The sequence below is a fragment of the Typopeltis vanoorti genome, chromosome 14 (genome assembly GCF_054136105.1).
Source record: "Typopeltis vanoorti isolate ZY-2024b chromosome 14, IOZ_Tvanoo_1.0, whole genome shotgun sequence".
Taxonomy (NCBI): domain Eukaryota; kingdom Metazoa; phylum Arthropoda; class Arachnida; order Uropygi; family Thelyphonidae; genus Typopeltis; species Typopeltis vanoorti.
The window spans coordinates 15,380,376-15,403,318 of record NC_143562.1 but is presented as its reverse complement, the minus strand read 5'-3'; the positions used below and the strand labels follow the sequence as shown (position 1 = coordinate 15,403,318).

The 22,943-nt window shown below is 33.9% G+C and overlaps 1 protein-coding gene across 3 annotated transcripts in view; it reads right to left on the bottom strand.

Annotated features, from left to right (window-relative positions):
* Positions 1-22,943, bottom strand: part of LOC150099255 (sodium/hydrogen exchanger 9B2-like) — a 285,631-nt gene that overhangs the window by 80,607 nt on the left and 182,081 nt on the right. For all 3 annotated transcript variants that reach the window (XM_090403898.1, XM_090403899.1, XM_090403900.1), the window contains exon 8: positions 4,530-4,636. In XM_090403898.1, the coding sequence (XP_090260024.1) occupies positions 4,530-4,636 (107 nt within the window). The remainder of the gene's footprint in view (positions 1-4,529; positions 4,637-22,943) is intronic.

Here is a 22,943-nt window from a genome sequence, read left to right as displayed (position 1 = left end):
GCACCTTGTATATAGAGTAACCTGAATTTATACAATGTTTTAGGATTGTCATAACTTTTCTGGAGAGTGTCTTCCAGTAATATTATGGTAGGAAGTCAACTGAATAAATTCATATGGAATAAGAGAGAAATTAGTTGGAACATTAAATTAGCTGTATACAAGAGAGTGTTCGAACCAGTTTTAACTTACGGATCTGAGAGGTGGGTCAGAAGTAAAACACTTGACCAAAGACTAGAGACCGCAGATATGAGAGTCCTGAGAAAGATTAGAGGCATGAACAGATGGCATCAATGGCAATATCATATTAAAAACGAGGATATTAGGAAAGAACTTGACATTGTCGACATTCAGGAATGCTTTAACGGAGCTAATACCAGGTTGGAAGGAAAATGACCCAGAGGAAGACCAAGATATAGGTGGATTGATACGGTACAATGTGCCTTAGATGATAGAAATATAAGATCTGATAATGATAATATTGAAGTCTTGACAAGTGACAGACTGATTTGGAGGAAAATTGTAGATAGGAAGTTAGTAATGATATTATCATTATCAGATCTTATATTTCTATCATCTAAGGCACATTGTACCGTATCAATCCACCTATATCTTGGTCTTCCTCTGGGTCATTTTCCTTCCAACCTGGGATTAGCTCCGTTAAAGCATTCCTGAATGTCGACAATGTCAAGTTCTTTCCTAATAGTTCTTTCCAGATGGCATCGATGGCAGTACTATCATATCCTGTACAACCCTTGAGGGTACATGTCAGGAATTTGATGATGATGATGATGAGTCCTTAGATGCTCTGGAGGTGTCATGTAATAATAATAATTCTGTTTAAGCGACCATACCACCAGAGATTAGCTCTACTAACACATTCCTGAATGCTAACAATGGAGAGCTCTTTCCTAATATCCTCAATTTTGATGTGATACTGCCATCGATGCCATCTCTTCGCTCCACTAATCTTTTTCAGAACTCTCATATCAGAAGTCTCTAGTCTTTGATCAAGTGTTTCATTTCTAACACAGCTCTCAGATCCATAAGTTACAATTGGTGTGGACACTGTCTTGTATACAGCTAATTTAGTGTTTTGGCTAATTTCATTCTTAATACATATACATTTATTCAGCTGATTTCCTACTATACCAGTTTTATTAATTCTGTTGTATATTTCCATATTTAGTTTACCATATTCACCATTCAGGATAGAGTTAATGTTTTCAATGTGTCTGCCTATTTTCATTGTTTTTGTCTTTTCATTGCTGATTTTCATATCAAATTTATTACAGCAGTTATTCAGTTTAGTCAGGGAATCTTTTAGATTTATGCCAGATTTATTCAGAAGTATAACATCATCTGCATAAAGTAAAAAGCTAAGATTAACAATTTTAATATCAGATTTAATATCACTTTCCTTCATAATGTGATCCATATAGATAATGAATGACAGTGGAGATAATGTGCACCCTTGTCACACACCTGATTTTACTTCAAACCACGTCCAACTATCCCCATCTGCTATTTAACTGTAATTCAATTGTGACACTAAAATGTGCAAGGATTGAACAGCACCAATAAATCCAGAATAGTTTCAAATGACAGCAATCCTTTGTTTCTGTGTGTGTGCACTAGATGAAGTCCTCGAGAATAAGATGAAACGAGTTGTGCTCTTTTTTTAACAATAAATATAATAATGCACCATTTTTTGTGTTCTCTAAGCTTAATTAGTCATAAAACTTTATTACATGTCTCACAGCTTGTAAAGACTTCATCAAGAAATCACTACACTGTATCCACTTACAGATGTATCACAGATCCATAGAACTAACTACTCTCTCAGTAGATTGGTTTTCATTAAACAATGTGAATGTAGTAATCTCTTTCCCAAGTTTATTAGATTTAAACAAATAATTAATACTCAGCTGCTAAATGAATGCATGATACTAAGCAGATTCTATGTCAATTAATAAACCATAAAGTTTCTTTATCCACCTCCTTAGAAGTAAATTATAGTATTAAACACATGTATAAAAATATACCAAACTCCCAGGGTAATATGATTCCCACTTTTGAAAAAAAAACTGATTAAAAAATTTGAAGTTCTAAGAACAACACCACCTTTCAATTCATGAATCAACTACCCTTGGATAAAATCATAGTAAAAAAATCAAATTGCCATTTGTCAACAGAAGAAAAAGTATTTCCAAGAAAGGATTTACTTTTGCTATATGTCCATGCAAAATACCTAAAGAACAATTATTATATAAAACAGAGAGAGCATTCACTTTCCTTCCTCTTATGAGGCTAACTTATTTTGAATTGGTTTTCTTAGTAAAGCCATACTTTGTATGATTACATCATACAAAGAGGTAAAAAATTTACAAGAAAATAACAAACACAGTAATTGTAACAGTAGACAGATGAAGAGGATGCTATTGTAATCCTTGATATAGAAGACACACAATATGAAACTTGAAATAGATGCAATAATTTCCTCACAACTGTAGAATTTATAGTTAAATTCTACTGTGGTTTATTAGTAATGAAGAGGTTATCATTGTGATTGCTTCATCCACTTATTTCTTGTATATGGTGTGCAATATACAAGAAAAACACTCTCCTTTGATACCAACTGTTACAAGTATTTATTCCCATACTTAAAGGTTGTCTAAACATTTGCATAAATCATTAAAAAGTCCAACAGGCTCCACAAATTCTTATATCAAGAACACTAAATATTTTGTTTCTATGATAAAGGACATCCACCTTAAGAGATAGAATTGTGGCAAGCTTCAATGTCACTTCCCTATTTACAAATGTTCTAACTGAAGAAGTAGTAACACTACTGAAAGAAAAGAAAAATGCTCCAGGAAAGTCATGAAAATCCTAAAACAGTGCATAAATTCAAGGTTATTTAGATACAAGAACATTATCTAGCAACAAAACTCAAGTGCCACAATGGGAAATCATTATCTCCAATGCTACACAAATATCTATATGAAAACATTCAGAGAAAGGGCTATGAATACGTACCCATTAACACCAAAACTGAAAGGTATACCAATGTTATCTTGAAATGGAGTTATGGTCAGAGCACACTCCAGGAGTTCTTAAATCATCTGAACAATTAAAATCCAAAATGGTGAATTTAGAAACTAGTTCTCTTCCCTTTCTAGGCATCACACTTTCTCAATGAATCAGTGTTTCTATAGTGTGAAATGTTTATAGCTCTTTAAATTAAAGATATCAAGAAATTATATTCTTAGTTTAATCCTTCATCAAAGTATAAGCCAACAAAGTTTGCACATGAAGTATCTTCACAAATGGGCTACTTGTGAAGATACTTCATGTGCAAACTAATGACTTCGCATCAATTGCCATAGTATCCCATAAAGCAAAGCACATATCCTTATGAGAAGGGCCACTACCCAGACCAGTTTCAACCTTTATTAAGGCCTCATCAGTGGGAATCAGACTCAGAAGGCATACCAAGGTTGAAGTAATACAGAAGTCATATCTCCCAAATACAAGAAGTGAAAAGGTGTTTCACAGTATTATTAAATTACTCTTACATGTTGAAAGTTTTTTTTCATTTGGTTATAATGTAAATTAAAAATGCCAAGAAATTATATTCTTGTTTAATCCTTTATCTAAGTGGAAGCAAACAAAGTTTGCACATGAAGTATCTTCACGAATGGGCTACTTGTATGTAGAGACTTCACATCGATTGCCAAACAGTGCTAAAGAGCTAAACATGATATTAGAATTGTGGAATGTAGATTGTGAATTTGTGGACTACAGACATTAGCACACAAGAGAAAAAGAGGTGATATGACAGAGACCTAAAACGTCTGCGAAGGGCATAAAGAATACGTAGATTGAATCTGTCATTTTATGGAGGGGAGAACTAGATTTTTCTCTCATAGAGAGGTATGTGCCTGGAATAGCATTTTTGGAGGTGGTGAGTGCAAGTATTGTGAATGTATTCAAGAAAAGGTATGCCAACATTGTGATGGGGGCCTTCCTTGATGAGCTCCTGACTGTCTGGAGGTTTCTGGTATTGTTTTGCTAAGGATTCATTGTAACTAAAATTGGGATACCTCAGCAAATTTTCGTATAGATCTTAAATTACCAACATTTCATTAAATTCCATTCTGCTAAAGAAGTTATTATTCTGTATCACTTTTGAATAATTTTGAATCCAATTAAAACTAAAAATAAATCATTTGCAAACTTTGGCAAAAAAAAAAAAATAAAAATCTGTTAACTAAAGTAAGGTTTTTATATGCTTATGAATGGATGGACTGATAAGCCAATTTAATAGGTTCTATTTGCATTTTAGCATTTATTAGAGTAAAAAATATAAACTTGCAAGAAATATTTTAAAACTAAGGAAAACCCTTGAACACTCAACCATGAATTTCCATATTATAAATGATTTTAAGTTAACAAATAAGTTACAAATTATTCATATTATTCTTTCATGGATGAATAATGAATCAAGTGAAGAAATTCTGAGTACCTACTTCTTCTAAACTAGGAACAAGCCAACTGACTGTACCAAGAATGGATCCATAGAGCAATCCAACTAAAGCTTCAACTGGACCTTTGGCTATAGTCCAGGCCAAATTACCTGTAAGTAAATTTATGCCAAAAAAATTCTTTCAGATCAATGCTTACATCATAAAGCATACAGAATTATACATATTGACTCAGGATAATCAATGCTTTAAAATGTCAGGTAACAATGAAATCCAAATACTAGCAGTGGAATCCCCCCCCATACACCCCCCATGACAATTCTGAAGAAATTGTTCAGTCATTCTGTATTACAAAAAATGACTCATACTAAAGCAGTATTAGTTATTTTATGTATTTAATATATAAACTGACTGAATGTTAAAGATTAAAGTTAGTTCAGTCTTGAATTAATGATTTCTGTTAACAAATCTCCCTTCTACTATCTGAAAACACTTTTAATATATCCTAATTAATATTTTTATTTTAAACAAAAAAATTATAAAAAGAATACCAGAAAACCATTTAGTTTTCTGGTATAAATGGTGAACATACACCATTTCACCATTTATTAAATTGGGTGCTCCTTCAGAGAACAGAATTTCAGAATACTGACAGTCAATGTTCTCTACAGATCCTGTCCTTTCTTCCTAATCACTTGCTCACAACATAGATATTGTTTATGCTTTGTGACCTGTTGTGTGTATGTGTGTGTGTGTGTATAAATATCAAACTTCTATGGTCAGGTACAATCAACAGATCTAAAACATTTTGTAATTAAAATGAAAAGCCAAACGGCTAGTTTTCTGGCAACTTAATAGATATTAAAGGGATAAAATCCCTTTAATATAATATATTAAATTTTTAATATCTATATTAAATTTTATCCCTTTAATAGATATTAAAGGGATAAAATCCCTTTAATATCTATTAAAGGGATATTTATCCCTTGAAGATCTAAAACATCTTGATTGTTTGGAAAATACTCAGCTACTTTTGAATGGCGTTGATGGATGGATGAATAAATAGTTACATCACCTGTGTAATGCAACCATTTGTTCATTCAAGAATACAGTTGGTTCTCGACTTACAATGGGTTCCATTCTGATGATCTCATCATAAGTCGAAAAGGTTGTAAGTTGCTAATCACTATATGAATCATAAGGATATGTTAACAACAGCTGTTTTGCTATATTTTAAAATTAATTCTAATCCTTATTTATAGTGAAATAACACAATGCACAAATCAAAACAAAATTTCAGTATACGATACAGTACTATGATAAATAATGAAACATGAATGTACTATGTTTCTATACAATTACTATCAAAATAATTGCCTGAAAGCACATGGAGCAAGAGTAATTTTAAAAGGTTACTGCTTTTATTTTATTTTTTTAGACAATTTAATTGGATGATTCATTGAAGGAGATGTCATCAATAACAAATTCTTCAAATTCAGTGATTGCAATGAAGCATTCTGAGGACAGATGCATAAATTGTGGAAGGATGAGATTCATCTTCAGGGGATGAAGTGACAACAGGAATAGATTTCTTTGATGTGTACATGTTCAACTTAGTCAGCACAATTTACCTTTCCTTTTTTACATAAATTTCTCTGTAGCAAGCAATTGCAGCTTGCATAGTTGTCCACTTTACTAAATCTTTCCACATTGGGGTCCATTTCCACAAACAACAGAATTATTTTATTAACAGAGGTAAATGCCTCTGCCAATTTTTTTTCATTGTAAACTTTTTTTTTTTTTGGGGGGGGTTCCAGCTTCTGTGCTATCTTGTCACTAATATGTTGTAAGGTTTTGCTTTATCAAATTCTGTGAATGTAGGAACATATATTTTCAGCAGCTCCTTCCAAAAACACTGTTTATACACTCTGCTGTTGTAATAATTAAGACTGCACCATTTGTTATATTATATACATTATGTTCTCTATTACGTTTTTCCACTACCTTGCTTTAACCCTGCCTTGTCTTTGTTTTCTTTTTACTCAATATTTGGGAACAGCTGCACTATTGGCTACCACCATTTATTTATTTCTACTGTATCTTATTTCTCATGCTCTATAGTCTAACAATCAGTTAGACTATATATTCAGTGCGAGATTATATGATCTTAAACCAAAGACAAAGCAGATATCATATTCCCTGCTTATATAAATGGGGAATATAAATGATATCTGTTTTGTGTGTGTGTGTGTGTGTGTGTGTGTATATAGCAATTTGTAGTATTAACTCGGTACTGGGATATGTTCATATTTATATATACTGACTATATACTGACTATATATACTGACTATGAGAAACATCTTATCACTATAAAACGACAATAGTCGTTTTATAGTGATACGATGTTTCTTATAGTGTTTACTTGCTTTCTATGTTCCCACGCCTGAAGAAGTCGGACAATCTGATGAAACATGTTGTGTTTTGAATAAATTTAATTGTTATTCTAGTCTCGGTTATAGTCAGTATATATAAATATGAATATATATATATATATATATATATAAAGCATGGAATATAAATGATATCTGCTTTGTCTTTGGTTTAAGATCTTAGAGGTCTAAGAGGTTCGAATTTATTTAGGATAGTGCATTGACAGAATCAGTCCAATGTATTGTTCACAAACCATTTAATTAAGTCAAAAGGAAATAATTACGGAATGATTCACATATATGTACAAAGTCATTACAATTCTCTTGCTAGTCTCATTCTTTCTAATTTTTGTTCAGCATGCAGTCTTTCACATTAACCTTTTCTTCACACATAAGTCTTCTTCTTGTCTTTCTTCCTGCTTGCTGACTTGTTCCTGTTTTCCTGCCAAATTTCTTCCTTGTCTGAGTTGTTGACTATGCCTTGCCCTACAGGAACCTTAACATGGCAGCGATGCACAGCTCTTTCCTTTTGAGACGATCAACACAATATTTCTCATGTAGCAACAGACCCGGGTAGAAGACAGAACCAGCGACACTTCTCTTTGAACTCCCAACAACAAATTTTGCATGACGGCGGACCCAGATAAGAAAGGCTTAGAAAACCCTAAGACAACTTCCTTCTCTTTCAACTCCCAACAATAACCTTACGTGACGGCAGACCCAGGTAAGAGAAGGTTTGAGAAACCTAAGACAAAATTCCCTCTAGACGACTTGCCTTATTATAGACCCTGATTTCTGTCATGCATATGTGCGCATCTCTTAAAAATGGTCATGTATTAACCTTCGGACATGATGTCATTCTTTGTGCATCTTTGAAAATTTTCATCTATGACAATTCCTGGAATTCTTCACTAGTTTTATGATTAGACATTAGTTAATATTGTTACATGATGACATCATGAGCCACATTATTCTAACTAAAGCTCATTAAAGATTATTACAGAAAATATTATTTCAGTCAAAATTTAACATTTCTCAGAGTACATTCTCCTAAACAAAAAACATGTAAAAACGAACATAAGTTATGAAGTGACATGTCATGAGAGATTTTAACTGTCACCTCACTCCATGTTGCATCTACAGTCTGTACAATTCAAGATATTATATCACTTTCAAAAGTAGGCTTTCTCACCTTCAGCAGCACCTGATCAAAAGTATTTCTTAATAATATGCCTTGGATAATAATATATCTCAATAACACCCTGGTCCATGGTTAAGAGGAATGAGGAAATATATTAGGAAAATGTAATAAGGGATGGCTGTCATAAATATGAGTAGTTGCTTACATTGTAAGTCAAGGAGTAACTGTAGGGCCATCCAAGTGTAAAAGAGATGAAACTAAAGTAGGATGAAAATTAAAATACCAGCTTTGGCAAGGACTGGAAAACATAACTGATTTTTATGTGAATCCCACTCACAAAATAGGATAGATGCTACCTGTGTGAAAGCAAATTCTCTGAGCTCTTATTTTTGATTATATATTGTATTATACAATTTGGCAGAACTGAACAACTGGTTTAAAGTAAGTTTAGCTACGAAGTAGTTATTTTTATTTAATTTTTCATAGGGTTGCAAAACCTATAGTAAATCAAAGTTGTGCATGTGAGCAAGATCAAAAAGAAAGAAGGAACTTGTTAATATGTTTTACAAACAACTGGAAGTTGTAGTTTTTAGGGGCAACTGTTCTAAAGCACAGAGGCAGAGTTAGACAAAATGAAAAAGGAGGATGAGAAGTTGGTTTGGTATGTTTGGAGTTGAAGAGTGTTGTTGACTAGCAGTTGCTCATGTGTTTATGAGCTTAAGAGAAAGTAAAGGAATGATGCCTGCAAGTTCAGCAATGATGAAAATATCTGTAGAAGAGTAGAAGTTTCCCACATTCAGATATTTTCTATCTGAATACTGGTAGATCAAGTTGATTAAGACCATGAAATCCAGAATGCTTTTAGAAGGTTTAGAAATGATGCCAAACAAAATTTATGGGCAACTAACTATGTAGGTGTGAAAGATATTCCAAATAATAATAAGAAAAGTGTTCACATTAATGGTAAGGGAAAATCAGCATTAAAATGTCACTTGAATGACAATGAGTTTTCTTATATTCTAATGTACAAAGCTTAAGAATAAACCCATACAGTTTGAATTATTAAATGTTGAAATTAAGCCACATACCGTGAGGATTTCTGACTCTTGTGAGAAGAACAAGCAAAGAAAAGAGGAGAGAGGTTTATAGCTTATAAAGGAAAATTCAGACAATGAGATTGATTATACATTGAATTCCTACAGGACAGAACGTTGAGACTGTGTAGTGATGATATTACGGGCCTCTTTTTTTTTTTTTTTTTTTATGTCCCCCACGTATGAAAGGTTTATTTGCAAACCTATAGTACATATATACTGTGGGTGGGGTAAGGATTTTTTGTATTTTTTTATTCATTTTTTACATAGCCCAGAAGCCCTGGGCTATAAGCAGAGCAGTGGTCCCATACTAAAGACAATCACAAGCATTGATGCCCACACTGAGATTTGAACCCTCAGCCTGTTGGAGAGTGGGTACACTAATCACTCAGCCAACCAAACTCAAGGATATAAGGAAAAAATAAACATTCTTCTTCTTCAACCATTTGGTTCTGCCCACTGCTGGACGAAGGCCTTCCCCATAGTTTTCCAGATCACTTGGTTTTCTGCTTCTCCCATCCATCTCACTCCTGCAACTTGTTCCAGTTCATCCCTCCACCTTCTTCTCAGTCTTCCTCTTTGTCTTGCTCCATCCATTGTTCTGCACTCTGTTGTTTTTCTAGTCCATCTCCCGTCATTGCACCTGGCAATATGGCCACCCCATCTCCACTTAGCCTGTTTAACGTATTTTACAATATACATGACACCTGTCTGAGATCTTATCCAGGTATATGTCTTCCTATCTGTTAAATGCAATGTTGTGTTGTTCTCAGTTTTTTGTTTAGAGCTTCTGTTAAAGTCCATGTTTCTCCCCTGTATGTTAGACATTCTAAAAGACATTCTTTATAAAGGACAGGAAGTATGCACTGGTTGAAAGCTTTCCTTTTTAGATTCATAGGATTGTCACTTCTGAATACATCTCTCGTTTTCCCATAAGCCATCCATCCAAGGTGAATTCTTCGTTCAATCTCTTTTCTTTGGCAATCTTCAAAGGATAACAATTGGCCCAAATATACATATGAAATAACTTTTTCTATTTCATGGTTTTCAACTTTGACAGTTTTTTGGTTTATGTATTCATTCATTATTATTTTTGTTTTTTCTCTATTTATTTTTAATCCAATTATTCTGGAGACTAAATGGAGACTTCATTTAGGTGATTTACCTTTCTTCCAGATAAGATTTTTAGGCAAAAATCTTATTTTTGTGACAGAGTTAAAATTTTGACCACGATTATCTGCTATTAGGACAACATCATCTGCAAATTTCAGATGATGGAGCCTTTCTCCATTTATGTTTATTCCTTTTGTTTCCCAATCAAGGCTTCTATAATGCAGCTGTAAATAGTTTGGGAGTATAGTATCATCTTTCTGGATGCCTTTTTGTACTGGAAACCTTTCGTTGTTTTTATATAATTTAATTACAGAAGTTGCATTATTGTAAATATGTTTTAGTGTTTCAATATATGGTTTCTCAGTTCCCTGGGTTTTAAGAGCTTTTAGTGTTGCAGATGTTTTAACTGAATGAAATGCTTTCTCATAGTCTATATAGGCCAAGCATAAGGGTTTATTGCATTTAATTGATTTTTCAGTGAGCTGTCTTAATGTGCGAATATGGTCCAAAGTATTGTAATTCTTCCTAAATCCAGCTTGTTCACAGCATCACATTTCCTCAAGTTTAGATTTTATTCTATTATTTATAAGTGTTGTGAAAACTTTATATATGGTGAGGAGTAGGCTTATAGGCAGTGGTGAGCTATAAGAGACTCTCACGAGCCCTCTGTTAAATTTTTCTCAAATTTGCGAGCCCCTTGTTCTTCTTGTTTACTTTTTTATTTTTTCAAAAAAAAAAAAAAAAAAAAAAAAAAAAAAAAATTTGAAACATATTAAGCGACAAAAGTAACTTAACAAAAAATTAGTCTATTCGGTAGTGTATAGATTATTTGGAATTACTGTTTCAACTCCTCTATAACAAATGTGCCCAAGTTTGAAAATAAAATAAGCGCATGTGCTATCTTTACCCTTCTCCCGTCTGGTAGCCAATCGTATGGTAAAACCACTAGTCAATCAAATGTTTTATAAAAGATTTCATTCTTATAATATTTTGATAATTAAAAAATCTTTCTCTTATGTAAGATAAATTAACACAGTTGATTGTATGCAAATATTTCATGTTTAGATCATGAAATATTTGTTTAAAAATGATAGCTTTTAGAGGTTGATTGTCCTCTCATACTTTTTGATTGGAATTTGTACACAAGCTGTATTAATAAAAGTTTTTGTGTGAAATATTTTTTTATTTTTTTTGCTCAACGATGTGAGCCATTTGTTAAAATTTCCATAGCTCACCACTGCTTATAGGTCTGTAGTTTTCAATTCCTTCCTTACTGCCTTTTTTAAAATTAATATTAGAAGTGAACTGTTCCAATTTTTTGGTATTTTTCTCTGTTTTAGGCATTTATTAAAGAGTTTAATCAGCTGTTTGATGACAGCGTTTCATTCCAGTTTTAAGAAGTCTACCATAATTCCATCTTCTCCTGTGTCCTTTCCATTCTTCGTTTTCCCAAAGTGCTATTTCCACTTCACCTTGTAAGATCTCAGGGGCATCGTATTCTTCCTCACTCAAGTTATCCATAGTTGATTCTTGGATGTCTCAGTCCTTGTCTTCATAGAGCAGTATAAAATTCATGAATTCTTTTGATTATGGCATCACTATTTTTTCATAAGTTCACCATATTTTCCTCTTACAGCAGCTATTTCCTTTGTTCCAACTGATAATGTTCATCTTAGGACCTTCATATTACTATTGTTTTTTTAATTTTCCTAGCATTATACGATCTAATTTAATTTTTCATCCTTTTGCATATAGTTTTACAAATTTCTGAATATTCTATTTTATTGGTCTCATTCAAATCTCTGCTTTTGTTCATCAGATCTAAGATTTCTTGTATTAGTTTTTCCTCTTTGGTGCCTTTTTACATCTCCTATTTCTAGAGATGTAAAAAGAGAGTTTTGATAAGATTTCATTAGCATCATCGATGGTAGTAGCCATGTTCAACTTTTTTAGTTCATTTTTGAGTGATTCTATATAACAGCTTTTATTGTGATAAAGGTTTTGTAGATTCACTAAATTGGACTTTTTTTCTTATGAGCTTATTCTGTTCCCATTTTCTGTTTATCCATACTTTTGCCCTTACTAGTCTGTGGTTACTTCTTGTATTGAATCTATTAAGCACTTAGGTATTATTTATTATATATCTTTTATTGGAGAGGATGAAGTCTATTTTATTATAGGTTTGTCCATTTTGGCTTCTTTCAGTCCATTTTTGGTTGATTTTCTTCTTGAAAAAGCTGTTCATAATAAAGTGGTTACATTCTTCTGCAAATTGAATAAGTCTTTCTCCGCTTTCATTCCACTGTCCAAATCCAAATTTATCAATGAAGTTCAGATGGTCGTATCTGCTTCCAATCTTGGCATTAAAGTCACCCATTATAATTATGTCATCATCATCATCAAATTCCTGCCATGTACCTTCAAGGGAGGTGTACAGGATATGATAGTACTACATGAAAAATTTACATCATTACCAACTTACTAACTACAATTTTCCTCCAAATCAGTCTGTTACTTTGTCAAGACTCCAACATTATCAGATATTATATTTCTATTGTCTAAGGAACATTGTACCGTATCAATCCACCTATGTCTTGGTCTTCCTCTGGGTCATTTACCTGCCAACCTGGCAGAGAACACTTGTTTTGCTTCTTTCCTCGCCAGTTCTGTTTAAGTGATCATACCACCTGAGATTAACACTGTTAACACATTCCTGGATGCTGACAATATCAAGTTGTTTCCTAATATCCTTGTTTTTAATATGATATTGCCATTGATGCCATCTGTTCACGCCTCTAATCTTTCTCAGGACTCTCATATCTGCGGTCTCTAGTCTTTGGTAAAGTGTTTTACTTCTGACCCAGCTCTCAGATCCATAAGTTAAAACTGGTTTGAACACTGTCTTGTATACAGCTAATTTAGTGTTCTCACAAATTTCTCTCTTATTCCATATGAATTTATTCAATTGACTTCCTACTATACCAACTTTGTTAATTCTCTTGTCTATTTGAATATTTAATTTACCATCATCACTAAAAATCGTACCTAAGTAGCTGAAATGTTTTACTTGTACCACAGGTTCTCCATTCACAATGCAGTTGATATTTTCAATGATTCTGCCAATTTTCATTGTCTTTGTCATTTTATTGCTGATCTTCATTTATTTAGAAGTATAACATTGTCTGAAGTATAACATTGACATTTACATCTCCTTGATATCATGTTTAATACCACTTTCCTTCATAATGTGATCCATATAGATAATGAATATAAGAGGGGATAATGAACATCCTTGTCTCACACCAGATTTAACATTAAACCATCTTCCTGTACTTCCTTCAATTCTAACTGTGACTTACAACTAAAATACAGACTAAGTCTTGCTTGATATAATGCCCCACTAACATCATATAACTGTAATGTATTGAATAGCTTCTATCTTGGCACCTTGTCATATGCCTTTTCCAGATCAACAAAACTCAAATACAGATCTTTGTTATATTTACATGATTTCTCCACTATTTGTCGTAAAGTGAAGATCTGATCCTGACAGCTTCTATTTGGCCTGAATCCAGTTTGTTCTTCATCAAGCTTTTCTTCCACAATTCTTCTCAACCGTTTCTCAAGTATACTGGCATAAATCTTACCAGGAACACTCAGTAGGGAAATATCTCTAATTCTCATATTCAGTTTTATTTTCCTTTTTATATATGGGTAGATGAGAGCTCTACTCCAATCAACGGGAATTTGCCCCTCTGTCCAGGCATTCTGAACTATGCAGGGCAGCAATTGTAAGACTTTTATACCACCATACTTCAGCATTGCTGGTCAAATATCATCTACTCCTGCTGCCTTTCCACATTTCAAGCCTTTGATGGCTTTTTCTACTTCAAGTATGGATATGTATTCCTGACTGTATGTGCGTTATTTGCCACTGTACTATCACTGCTTGTTTCATTTAGCAATTTTTTGAAGTAATTACTCCATAATTCAAGGATATCTTTTTCTCCCATTTTCATGTCACCTTTATCATCTCTAACTCCTTTTACGGCACTCTTTTCTTCATTTCTAAGCTTCTTCAACAACCTCCAGAATATTTTGTCACCTTCTTGATATTTATTTTCTATATTCTTGCCAAAGTCATCCCAGGACTTTTTTTTGTTCTTAGCTAGTCTTACAAAGTGTTTAGCTTTCTTACATTTGTCGCTATATTCTCTAAGAGCACAAGCTGATTTATTTGCCAGGAACTTTTGATATGCTTTCTCCTTTTCCTTCACTGCCTCTTTAACTTCCTGTGTCCACCATGGAGTTCTGATTTTTCTATCCTTGCAGACAACCTCACTGCATGCATCTCTGGCTGAATCAATCAATGTTTTCTTCAGGATTTGCCACTAAATCTCCAAGATTAGGTTCCTATTCTCAAACTTTCATTTTTAATTCAATAATCTTTGTGTATTTTAGTCTACAGTTCACATCTGAGAGCTGCTCAACTTTTATTCGCTTTAAAACTTTCTTACATGTTATTCTTTTCAATATGAAATTCAATTTTATCCTGCTCAAGACTAAATAGTGATCGCTTCCAATTTCAAATCCTCTGTACACTCTGGTGTCCTGCACCAGGGAGAAAACATCACTATTAACAATAACATAGTCAATGAGACTTTTCTTATTCCTTGACTCTTCTCTCCATGTGAATTTGTGCACATTTTTATGTTGGAATATGGTGTTAGTAATAACCAGCCCATGTCCTGAAATCCAAAAGGTATTTGCCATTATTATTAGCTTTGCTCTTTTCTCCAAATTTTCCCAAAACATTTTTGTAGGTCTGACAATTATTTCCTACTCTGCTATTTAGATCCCCAACAAGGACCAACTTTTCCTTTTTCGTTGTGTCAGTTGCTTTCTCTAAAGCCTCAAAAAATTCCTCCACTTCTACCTTGGTAGAACCTTCTGTGGGACCATAGGCACAAATAAGTCAAATTGTCCAGTTTCCCATTCTGATATTTGCCCACATCACTCTACTTGACACTGCCTGCCATTCAAGAAGATTAGCCTCGTATTTAGTGTTGAATACTATGGCTACTCCTTCTTTTACTTGATTATCATTATTGCCTGAGTATAATATTTTATATTTATTGCTCAGAAAGATCTCACCGGTTTTTGTCTTTTTTTGTTTCAGTCACCCTTATTATGTCGATCTGGTACTTATCTAATTCCTCAGCTAGCTCCATTTCTTTGCTATTCAGGCTTCTTATGTCGATAGTACCGATCTTTAACTCTGGTGATGTTGAGTTGGGGTGTGTTTTCAGATTTGTTCCAGTAGCTGACTTTTCATTGTTTGCCCTGGTTCCCTGGTGAAAACAATGGGGACCTTGTTTAACCGGGTGATGCCCCAGCCCTCATGAAATTTTCTTAATTTTGGTTTAAGCCAATAAGAATACAATTTGGTCGGCTAAATCCCAAATTACCAGCCCATCCTTGTTCGTTCAGTATCCAGGTAGATACCCAACAGGGTGCACCACGAGAAGGTGAGGATTGGACATTAGGTCAGAAGCCCTGGTCGGTTCTCCGCTCTCCTTTAAAGGCTATGTGGAGGTCTCCTCTCAGTTATACAGCTTTGACCCTTAAGCATCCCTTATAATCATGTATTCTTTAGAATTATTTAATGTGGATTCTAATGTTTCATTGAAATCTTCTCTCTTCATCTGGATGGTCCATGGTTGGGGCATACATTTGTATAATTTTCAGTTGGTATCTTTTTATGAAGACACTTAGATCAGCTATTCTTGATGTTATTTTATTAACAAAGAGGACATTGTCCTTGAGTGTTTTATTTATTAGGAATCCTACACCACCAGTTGAGTTTCTTTCACATTCACAGTGGTAGAGTAGGTGTCCATCTTTTAACTGCATGAGAGTTTCTTCTTTCCTTCTTATCTCTGATAGGCTCACAATGTCTCATTTTATATGGTCCAATTCCTTCATCAGTTCTTCCAGATCTTATGAAGGATCAACGTTAATATTATTCATTAAAAATAGATAATTCTCTAAGTAATTGAAAGCTCTTATATTTTGTTTAAAACTCTAATCTTATGACTTTGCTCTTGCAGTTTTGTATTGACAAATTTACGATTCTAGTGCAACACTGCAATTTCTCAGTGACCTTCTATTATCATTTTTTGATATGCATTAAAGGTATGTAACTAACAATGATATTCTAACCAAACAAACTATTTCAGGAATAGTTCCCTAGCAATAATTTTTTTCCTCAAATGGACCTATTATTTGTGAAGTCTTGAATTTGACTTCACAAATAATAGGTTACAGATGTTACACTTTGATCTTCAAAAGAACTTCTCCTTACATCCACTGACATATCTTGAAGTTTTGTTTTTTTTTTGCCATTTTTTGCTTCAAACACTTATTTTTCCAATCTCATCACTTATTCTGTTTAAGTGATGGTTTTTATTTCAGTCCATGATGTTTTAAATAAAAATATATGTTTTTATTTCAGTCCATGATGTTTTACCGACCAGGGCTTTTGACCTAATGTCCAATCCTCACCTTCTCGTGGTGCACCCTGTTGGGTATCTACCTGGATACTGAATGAACAAGGATGGGCTGGCAATTTGGGATTTAGCCGACTCAATTGTATTCTTATTGGCTTAAACCAATATACAAAATAATGGTACAACATGACAAAATTTCATGCCGGCTGGGACATCGCCTGTTTAAACAAGGCCCCGTTGTTTTCACCAGGGAAACCAGGGCGAACAGCGAAAAGTCAGCTACTGGAACAAATTTGAAAGCGCACCCTAACTCAACATCACCAGAGTTAAAGATCGGTACTTTCAACATAAGAAGCCTGAATGGCAAAGAAATGGAGCTAGCTGAGGAATTAGATAAGTACCAGATCGACACAATAGGGGTGACTGAAACAAAACAGACAAAAACTGGTGAGATATTTCTGAGCAATAAATACAAAATGTTATATTCAGGCAATGACAATCAAGGAAAAGAAGGGGTAGCCATAGTATTCAACACTAAATATGAGCCTAATCTTCTTGAGTGGCAGGCAGTCTCAAGTAGAGTGATGTGGGCAAATATCAGAATGGGGAACTGGATAATGAGACTTATTTGTGTCCCACAGAAGGCTCTACTAAGGTAGAAGTGCAGGAAATTTTTGAGGCTTTAGAAAAAGCAACTGACACAATGAAAAAGGAAACGTTAGTCCTTGTTGGGGATCTAAATAGCAGAGTAGGAAATGATTGTCAGACATACAAAAATATATTGAGAAAATTTGGAGAAAAGAGCAAAGCTAATAATAATGACAAATATTTGTTGAATTTCTGCTCAGGACATGGACTGGTTATTACTGATACCATGTACCAACATAAAAAGGTGCACAAATTCACATTGAGAAAAGAGGCAAGGAATAAGAAAAGTCTCATTGAATGTTATTGTTGATAGTGATGTTTTCTCCCTGGTGCAGGACACCAGAGTGTACAGAGGATTTGAAATTGGAAGCAATCACTATTTAGTCTTGAGCAGGATAAAATTGAATTTCGTATTGAAAAGAATAACATGTAAGAAAGTTTTAAAGCGATTAAAAGTTCAGCAGCTCTCAGATGTGAACTGTAGACTAACATATACAAAGATTATTGAAGAAAAAATGAAAGCGTTTGAGAACAGGAACCAAACCTTGGAGATTCAATGGCAAGCCTTGAAGAAAACCCTGATTGATTCAGCCAGAGAGGCATGTGGTGAGTTTGTCTGCAAGGATAGAAAAATCAGGACTCCATGGTGGGCATAGGAAGTTAAAGAGGCAGTGAAGGAAAAGAATAAATCGTATCTAAAGTTCCTGGCTAATAAGGCAGCTTTGGCTCTTAGAGAATACAGAGACAAATGTAAGAAAGTGAAATACTGTGTAAAACTAGCTAAACAAAAGTCATGAGAGGACTTTGGCAAGAACATAGAAAATAAATATCAAGAAGGTGGTAAGATATTCTGGAAGTTGAAGAAGCTTAGAAGTGGAGGAAAGAGTGCTGTAAAAGGAGATGGAGATGATAAGGGTGACATGAAAACAGGAGAAAAGATATCCTTGAAGTATGGAGTAATTACTAATTAAAAATTGCTAAATGAAACAAGCAATGATAGCACAGTGGTAGAAAACACTGAACAGGCATACAGTCAAGAACGCATATCCATACTTGAAGTAGTAAAAGCCACGAAAGGCTTGAAATGTGGATGATATTCGACCAGAAATGCTTAAGTATGGTGGTATAAAAGTCTTACAGTGGCTACACTGCATAGTTCAGAAGGCCTGGATAGAGGTACGAGTTCCTGATGATTGGAGTAGAGCTCTAATAGTACCCATATATAAAAAGGGAAATAAACTGAATTTGAGAATTACAAGGATATTTCCCTACTGAGTGTTCCTGGTAAGATTTATGCAGTATACTTGAGAAAAGTTGTGGAAGAAAAGCTTGGTGAAGAACCTGCTGGATTCAGGGCAAATAGAAGCTGTCAGGATCAGATCTTCACTTTACGACAAATAGTGGAGAAATCATGGGAATATAACAAAGATCTGTAATTGAGTTTTGTTGATCTGGAAAAGGCATATGAACAAGGTGCCAAGAGAGAAGCTATTCAATACGTTACAGCTATATGGTATCAATGGGGCATTATATCAAACAATACTTAGTCTTTATTTGAGTTGTAAGTCAGCAGTTAGAATTGAAGGAAGTACAGGAAGATGGTTTAATGTTAAATCTGGTATGAGACAAGGATGTACATTATCCCCTCTGTTATTCATTATCTGTATGGATCACATTATGAAGGAAAGTGATATTAAACATGACATCAGAATTGGAGATGTTAATGTCAGCTCTTTGCTTTATGTGGACAATGTTATACTTCTAAATAAATCTGCTACAAGTTTGCAAGATTCCCTGAGTAAATTGAATAACTGTTGTAATAGATATGGTATGAAGGTCAGCAATAAAAAGACAAAGACAATGAAAATAGGTAGCGTCGTTGTCAACTGTGTTTTGAATGGAGAACGTACGGAACAAGTAAAACATTTCAGCTACTTAGGCACAATTTTTAGTGAAGACGGTAAATTAAATATGGAAATAGACAACAGAATCAACAAAGCTGGTATGGTAGGAAGTAAATTTAATAAATTCATATGGAATAAAAGAGAAATTAGTCGGAACACTAAATTAGTTGTATACAAAACAGTGTTCAAACCAGCTTTAACTTATGCATATGAGAACTGGGTGAGAAGTATAACACTTGACCAAAGACTAGAGCGCAGATATGAGAGTCCTGAGAAAGATTAGAGGCATGAACAGATGGCATCAATGGCAATATCATATTAAAAACGAGGATATTAGGAAAGAACTTGACATTGTCAACATCCAGGAATGTGTTAGCAGAGTTAATCTCAGGTGGTATGATCACTTAAACAGAACTAGTGAGTAAAGAAGCAAAACAAGTGTTCTCTGCCAGGTTGGCAGGTAAATGACCCAGAGGAAGACCAAGATATAGGTGGATTGATACGGTACAAAGTGCCTTAGATGATAGAAATATAAGATCTTATAATGTTGGAGTCTTGACAAGTAACAGACTGATTTAGAGGAAAATTGTAGATAGGAAGTTAGTAATGATGTCAATTTTTCATGTAGTACTGTCATATCCTGTACACCCCTTGAGGGTACATGTCAGGAATTTGATGATGTTTTATTTATTTTAATCAAACACTTGTTTTTGAATCCTGCCACTATTTTACCTGCTGTTGGTTAACCCAAGTCTCTGCACCTTCAAATCAAACTGTGTACTTTGATATGAAGTTCTCTGGAGAGCTCTGTATTTTTTCATATATTTGTAAGTTTGATCATAGTAGGGCCTCCTAGATTTTTTCTTTGTGTAACTTGTCTGTGATTAACGTGCTTAAGTAATTAAATTTTTGAACATGTTCCAGTTAATTTCCTTCCAATTCTAAGTGAAATTTTTCTCCATTTTTACTTACTGTAACTGTTTCAGTTGAGTCCACTGAAGAGCTTCTAGATATGACCGTGGGCCTGTAGAACTGCTTTGGCAATCTGTTGAACTTTGATGGAGTAGAACTTTTCTGTAGAGATGCAGCAATTGCTGGACAAGAACAGATATGGGCAGTTGTTAGTTCGACTCCTGAACAGTTCTTGCATATTTCATAGCTTCTAGTACCATCTGGATGAATTTTCATGTCTTCCAAATGTTCCATCCTTAATCTGGTGATGATTGTGGTTATTTCTCTATTTTCATTAATTTCGCTGATTTCATTCTTCTTCTTCCTGATGGATCATTTTACCAATCTTATTTTTGTGATTGTTAGGATCAGTTAGTGATAGTGAGTGTAATTTTTGAGGTAAATATCTTGCTTCTTTGGCTAGTCTGTCTGCTCTCTCATTGCCTTTAATATTTACATGGGCTGCTATCCATTACCTTATACAGTTCTTATTTTTCAAATTTCAAGTTGCTAGTTGTTGATGAATTTCCTGTGAGAGTTTTGTTTTTCTATTTTTTAATGCCTCGTGCAGATTTTGAGTCATTATGGATGGTTATTCCTTCTGTAATGTTTATTACTGGATTAGAGAGATAGAACTTGAAAGCTGCTTGTATAGCTGTTAATTCACAAGTGAAATTTCAAGCTATTTAGCCAGTTGTGGTTTTGATTTGTGTTTCCTCGCTTCCAGGTAGAGTTAGAAAAATCCGTGATCCTCCTTGGTTGAGTGCTTCATCAGATGATCCATTTGTATAGGCAATGAAATGGCTTAGATTATTTAAGTGATGTATAGTGTCAAGTCCTTTTCTTTTATTTTCATGCTGTGAATCCTTTTTTGAACAAGGTTCTAGGAGATTTAAGTTCATCATTGTGTTTTATGGTAGTATAGTGGAAAAGAATGGCTTATTTCAATGGACATGTGCTCTAAGTTGATCTGTTTTCTAATTTCGTAATCATATTATAAAGTAGATGATCTCTTTAGTTTAAATTTTCCTGTCCAGGCATTGAAAGTCCTGAGTGAGATGTGATCCTGTTGTTGGCTCCTGATTCTGTTAGTGAATTTAGCTGTGGAGAGTTTTCTTCTGTCTTCTAGTATGTGAAGCCCACACTCTTGTTGAGCTTATAAATTATTTGTGGACTGCACCTATAATAATTTTTGCTGCTCTTGATTGCACTTTGTCAAGTTTTTCTTTAGACTAGTAGAAGCTGGAACCCAGATTGATGAGGCATATTCCATAGTGGGTCGTATGAGTGCCATATATATAGTTTTGAGTGTCTTCAGTTTTGCACCCCACTTTGTGGAACAAAGTGGGGTGCAAAATTAAGCTTTATTAAGCTTATTATGCAATATTATGCAATATTAAGCTTTATTAGACATATTTGGAATATGAGTTGTAAATCTCAGTTCAGTATCTAGGGTTAGGCCTAAGTATTTTGGAGACTCTATTTTTTCCTATTTTGGCATTATATATTTCGATTTGGAGGATGTAATTGTGTCTATTTTTTCTATCAGTGGAGAAGATACTCAGTTTTGTTTTTTCCAGGTTTATCTGTAATTTAAGTTCCTTTGCTCATCTTTTTAAGCCTTTTATTGAATTATTTAGGACTTTTTCAGATTGTTGAGGATTACTGCTTGTGTGCCAGATTGCTATATCATCCGCATAGCATGCTATTTTTGTGTCATTTATTATGTGAGGATGAATATTGTTCATATAGATGAGAAATAGGAGTGGGTTTAAAACAGAACCTTGTGGGACTCCAGCCCAAGTTCAATGCATGTTGGAATAAATTCCATTAACTTTTACTTTCATTTTTCTTCTTTTCATGAAATTTGAAATCCAAATTAATGTGTTCTCCTTTATTCTAGTATTGTATGCAATTTTTATTAATTTTTGTCTCCAAACGTGATTGAAGACAGCTATAAGATCCAAGAAGATTACTGTTGTCTTCTTTGGTGTTTTTTCTTGAAAGCCGTTTATGATTGATTGGTAAAGATAAAAATTGATCTTTTATTTGAAACCTGTATACAGTTTGGTAGAAGTTGATTTTGTTATTTTCTAAGAGTCAATTCATAAGTCTAGTATGTATTATTCTTTCATTTAGTTTACAGAGTGTACTAGTAGAAGCTATTGGGCTGTAGTTTTTACAGTCACTAGAGTTTTTGTTAGGTTTTAGTAAGAGTATAATGATTGATGTTTTCCAGATTTTTGGCAGTTTACCTGTATTCCAGGAAGTGTTAAATATCTTCAGAAGGTAGTTTTTGGCTATTTCTCCCATGTTTTTAATTGTATGTCCAAAGAAGATCAATTCCAGCTGATTTGTCAGGGCCAATTTGACTAATTGCTGTTTCTAATTCTGTCATTGTGAGGTCCTGAGTAAAGATGTCTTCAGAAGGATAGGTTCTGGATTGTATTAGCAGATGTTCTGCAATTTTCCTGCACCTTTTGTCTTTTGTTGTATTGCAGTTTGCTGCTTTAGAGTAATGTTTGGCTAGTATATTTGTCATCTGTTTATTTGTTGGTGCTGTATTAGTTCCTGAGGAGTGATCAGTATCCACAAGTGTTGCATTATTTAATAATCTGATGATATTCCATGTTGTGAGTCTTTTCTTGGATCTAGTCTACTGCAGAATTC